Raw genomic sequence first — 4,931 nt, forward strand, 5'->3', positions numbered from 1 at the left:
TCATAGTCGTCGAGCTTTTTCAGGACACCTCATGCTTCCTTCTCTTGCTATCGTTAGAAAGTTATGATCTCTTGACTTTGAAAGAATAATTTCAAGCAAAAAGTCATGTATACAACAACTTTTAATCGTTTCAAACTTGCGTCCTACCACATGAATCAAGCTTCTATTAAGGAGCTCATAGAGGTAAGCCTCTGCAACTTCCTCTAGTGTCTTTCCAAATTCCTTAACTTCCACAAATCCTTCTGTGATCCACAATCGAATCGTGCTCATCCAATCGATCAAATGATCCTCTGGGAAACTACTCAAGTACAAGAGACAAGACTTGAGATAGTAAGGCAAATCATTGTAACTTAGCAACAATATTCTCTTCATATCACTGCCTTCAACTTCACCACCAAGACTGCGATTCACCAACTCCCATTCATCTACTCTTCCCTGGTCCTTTGAAACCAACACCCCAGAAATCACCACAATCGCAAGTGGCAAGCCCTCACATCTTCTTAGGATACGTTTTGAAATTTCAATTAAATGTGGAGGACAATCCTTCTCCTGAAATGTCTTCTTACAAAACAGAGTCCAAGACTCTTTTGGAGACAAAGCTTTCATTTCATAGATGTAACCATGGAATTCATTACAAGAAGTAGAAGCGACCTTACCGATACATGTTGTGAGTAGCACACGGCTGCCACAGTTGCGGTTTGGCAATGTAATTTTGATCGCATCCCATGCATCTATGCTCCAAATATCATCAAGGACGATCATGTACCTGCTTTCTCGGAGGAACTCATTGAGCACTGCTTTCAGATTATTGTTGTCCATGGTTTCGAACCTCTGAGGGAGAGGTTGTCTGACTTCGTCAAAGAGTTGTTGAATCAAATCTTTTTGAAGCTCTTCATGTAAGATTATAGGATCTATATACTAGAAATCCAAACACTATGAATATAAGTAACTACTAAATATAAACTCAGATACATACCGTTTGTTCCGTTATTGTCTTGATTTTTGCTTCCTTGAAAGAATATGACATTCACAATTAGAAAACCTTAGCACCAGCTCTTCCCCTCCTTCTCCTAATCTTTTTGTTGTCTTTTCAATGGGGCTGACAACCCCTTGATCTACATATATATAGATATATGTAAACCCTAATAAGAATAGGAAAGGGAACTGGGCTTAAATAAAACAATTACTGGGCCCTCTCATTAAGGAACCCAAATAACTTAAAACAGGCCTTACACCTCCATATCACATATCCACATAAGGATAGGAAAGGGGACTGGGCTTAAATAAAACAATTACTGGGCCCTCTCATTAAGGAACCCAAATAACTTAAAACAGGCCTTACACCTCCATATCACATATCCACATATAAAATAATATATACACTAAGATGACCATGGCCCAAACTTTATGGATCACAATAATAATTTTGGGCTCATACCAGTCAATCTATCTGAATCACGTTCAACCCATTTTTCACAAACCAAACAAAATATAGTCAATGACAGCCTAATTAAGAATAAATTCTTACATTCTCCCACTTAGGCAACATTGACCACTACTTTAAGAGAATATTTTATTTAAGAAAAAATGATTCTCGGATTAAACAACTTTAGTGGCCACATAAACATGATTCAGAATAGAACATCTCAGCACAGAATCCCGTTCAATGAAAAATATTAATATCGAATTGTAGCGGTAATTATGCTATTGAACAACATAACACCTTCCACAATTACAAACACTAATATCTCACCAACATGGATTCCTATATGTGATAAAGTGTAGTGTGGAATTTCAGTATAATTGATCCAAAAATTATATAACATGCTAATTCCACATTCAGTCCTCTGTATTGTCTTGACAAGACCCTACAAGGAATTTTATTGCATTTTACACTTTCAAAAGAAGCTTTTATTCCTCTAAACCGATGTCTTTCATACTTTAAACCAAGCATCATACTTTATGGATACATATACGCTTCTAAGCCAAAGTGTTAATCTTTATATCTCAAAATTAAAATATAACTGTAAGAGCTCATATAAGAGGTATACATATATGACAATTACCATTTATGTGTACACACATAACTATAAACAAAATGCGAATAAACACATTAAATTTTATTAATTGAAATATACCATAGATAATAGGACTTTTCTTAAGTGTGCCTTGCATATGGTATGCAAGGCACTTACACCCTTCTATTTTGCATTTACACATTTGTATGTATTGGGTTATATCAAAATATTTGAAAACTTACACATTGGTGACCTGCTAAGCAGGTCACTTTCCAGGTAAATTAATAAAATAATATATTATATGACTAAAGGTGTAAATGGTCACAAAAAATGTATAAGTTTTCACAAAAGGGGTATATTTTCACGAAAGGCGTAAGGAATTTCAGAAAAAAGCGTAACTGATTTCTGAAAAGTTACACCTTTTTCTGAAAACTTATGCCTTCTGTGAAATCATTTACACCTTTTATGAACACTTACTCCTTTTGTGAGTTGACTTACCAAAGGTGTAAACAAACGAAAACTTACACATTTTGCTTAAGCTTACACCTTTTCGTGAAAATACTTACACCATTTTTGAAAAGTTACTCATTTTGTGTAAGAATTTTTGGCATAAGATTTATACATTTTCTTCGAACTTACACCTTTTGTGGAAGCCCAACTTAAAGCTTTTTCGGAAGTCACTTATACCTTTTGTGAAAAAATAAATTCATCAAATTTACACCTTTTGCTTCAGCTTATACCTTTTTGTGGAAGTGCTTATATTTTTTTTGAAAAGTTACTCCTTTTGTGTAAGAATTTTTGGCATAACATTTATACCTTTTGCTTCGACTTACACCTTTTGTGGAAGCCCAACTTAAAGCTTTTCGGAAGTCACTTATACCTTTTGTGAAAAAATAAATTCATCAAATTTACACCTTTTGCTTCAGCTTATACCTTTTCGTGGAAGTGCTTATATTTTTTTTGAAAAGTTACTCCTTTTGTGAAATAATTTTTGTCATAAGATTTATACTTTTTCTTCAAAATTACACCTTTTATGAAAGAGTATATAAGCACAAAAGTATAAATGTTATGCCAAAAATTCTTACACAAAAGGAGTAACTTTTTAAAAATGGTGTAAGTATTTTCAGGAAAAGGTGCAAGCTTAAGCAAAAGGTGCAAATTTCATGAATTTTTTTTTTCACAAAAGGTATAAGTGACTTCCGAAATAGCTTTAAGTTGGGCTTTCACAAAAGGTGTAAGTTCGAAGAAAAAGTATAAATCTTATGCCAACAATTCTTACACAAAATGAGTAACTTTTCAAAAATGGTGTAAATATTTTCACGAAAAGTATGAAGGAGTAACATTTCAAAGTGTTGATAACCAGAAAAAGAGTAACAAAGGGTTCATTTCAAAATGTTCGTAAACACAGAAGGAGTAACATATGTTCATCTCAAAGTAGTAAACACAAAAAGAGTAACATTTCGAAGTGTTCATAAACCAATTGAGACAACAACTGAACAAATCAAAGGGTTCGTGACCCCCGCTGACCACCCAAGCGTCGGTGGGCTCCGGTGCTCACAGCCTTCTGAGATCGACACCTCCACTAGCACTGCCGCCGCAAATCAAAGGTTTTTTGAAAGATTGGCTATCGATCTTGGTCTCTCTGTGTCGATGTCGGTCTCTCTCTGTCGATCCCTGTTAATCTCGGTCTATCTCCAGCGATCTTGGTCTGTCTGTGTCCATGTGGGTCTCTTCTCTGTCGATCTTTATCGATTTCGGTCCCTCTGTCGATCAGTGTCCATCTAGGTCTCTATGTCTGTTGATCTCAGTCTATCTCTCTCTCTCTCTCTCTCTCTCTCTCTCTCTCTGTCTATCCGTTGCTCTATATTAAAAACGGTTCTCTTTTACATTGACATACTTGGTTGGATTTGGACTCGGAGTCGCTATTCGAAGCCCTCCCAGACTCGTCTTCTCTGAAACGGAGTTCTATTGGGAGAAAGGCCAAGCCCTCCGAAACGCCCTTCTCTCTCACATTGCCATTATCTGAACAAGACAAATACAGTGTGATTGGATTTTAGGAACTTACAGGTTTTCGGGGGAAAAAACGGAACTTAGACGTTTCGCGAAGTTACTTACATCTCTTTGTAGCATAAGATTTATACTTTTTCTTCGAACTTACACCGTTTGTGAAAGCCCAACTTAAACCTTTTGTGTAAGAATTTTTGTCATAAGATTTATACTTTTTCTCTGAACTTACACCTTTTGTGGAAAAAAAATTCATGAAATTTACACATTTTCCTTAAGCTTACACCTTTTCGTGAAAGTGCTTACACCATTTTTGAAAAGTTACTCCTTTGGTGTAAAAACTTTTGGCATAACATTTATACTTTGTCTTCGAACTTACACCTTTTGTGAAAGCCCAACTTAAAGCTTCGTCGGAAGTCACTTATACCATTTGTGAAAAAAAAAATTCATAAAATTTACACATTTTGCTTAAGCTTACACCTTTTCGTGGAAGTGCTTACACCATTTTTGAAAAGGTACTCCTTTTGTGTAAGAATTTTTCACATAACATTTAAACTTTTTCTTCCAACTTACACCTTTTGTGAAAGCCCAACTTAAAGCATCTTCGGAAGTTACTTATACCTTTTGTGAAAAAAAAATTAATGAAATTTACACCTTTTGCTTAAGCTTACACCTTTTCGGGAACATATTTACACTATTTTTGAAAAGGTACTCCTTTTGTGTAAGAATTTTTGGCAAAACATTTATACTTTTTCTTCCAACTTACACCTTTTGTGAAAGCCCAAATTAAAGCATCTTCGGAAGTCACTTATACCTTTTGTGAAAAAAAGATTAATGAAATTTACACCTTTTGCTTAAGCTTACACCTTTTCGGGAACATATTTACACCATTTTTGAAAATGTACTCCT

The 4,931-nt window shown here is 35.0% G+C and overlaps 1 protein-coding gene across 1 annotated transcript; it reads right to left on the reverse strand.

Moving 5' to 3' along the window:
• On the reverse strand, window positions 1–819 carry LOC114304525 (putative late blight resistance protein homolog R1A-10). The gene has a single exon (XM_028249690.2). The coding sequence runs from the start codon at window positions 817–819 to the stop codon at window positions 1–3; it is 819 nt and encodes a 272-aa protein (XP_028105491.2).
• Between the last annotated feature and the right edge of the window lie 4,112 nt (window positions 820–4,931).

The sequence above is a fragment of the Camellia sinensis genome, chromosome 13 (assembly GCF_055761805.1).
Source record: "Camellia sinensis isolate YWXY chromosome 13, ASM5576180v1, whole genome shotgun sequence".
NCBI lineage: Eukaryota > Viridiplantae > Streptophyta > Magnoliopsida > Ericales > Theaceae > Camellia > Camellia sinensis.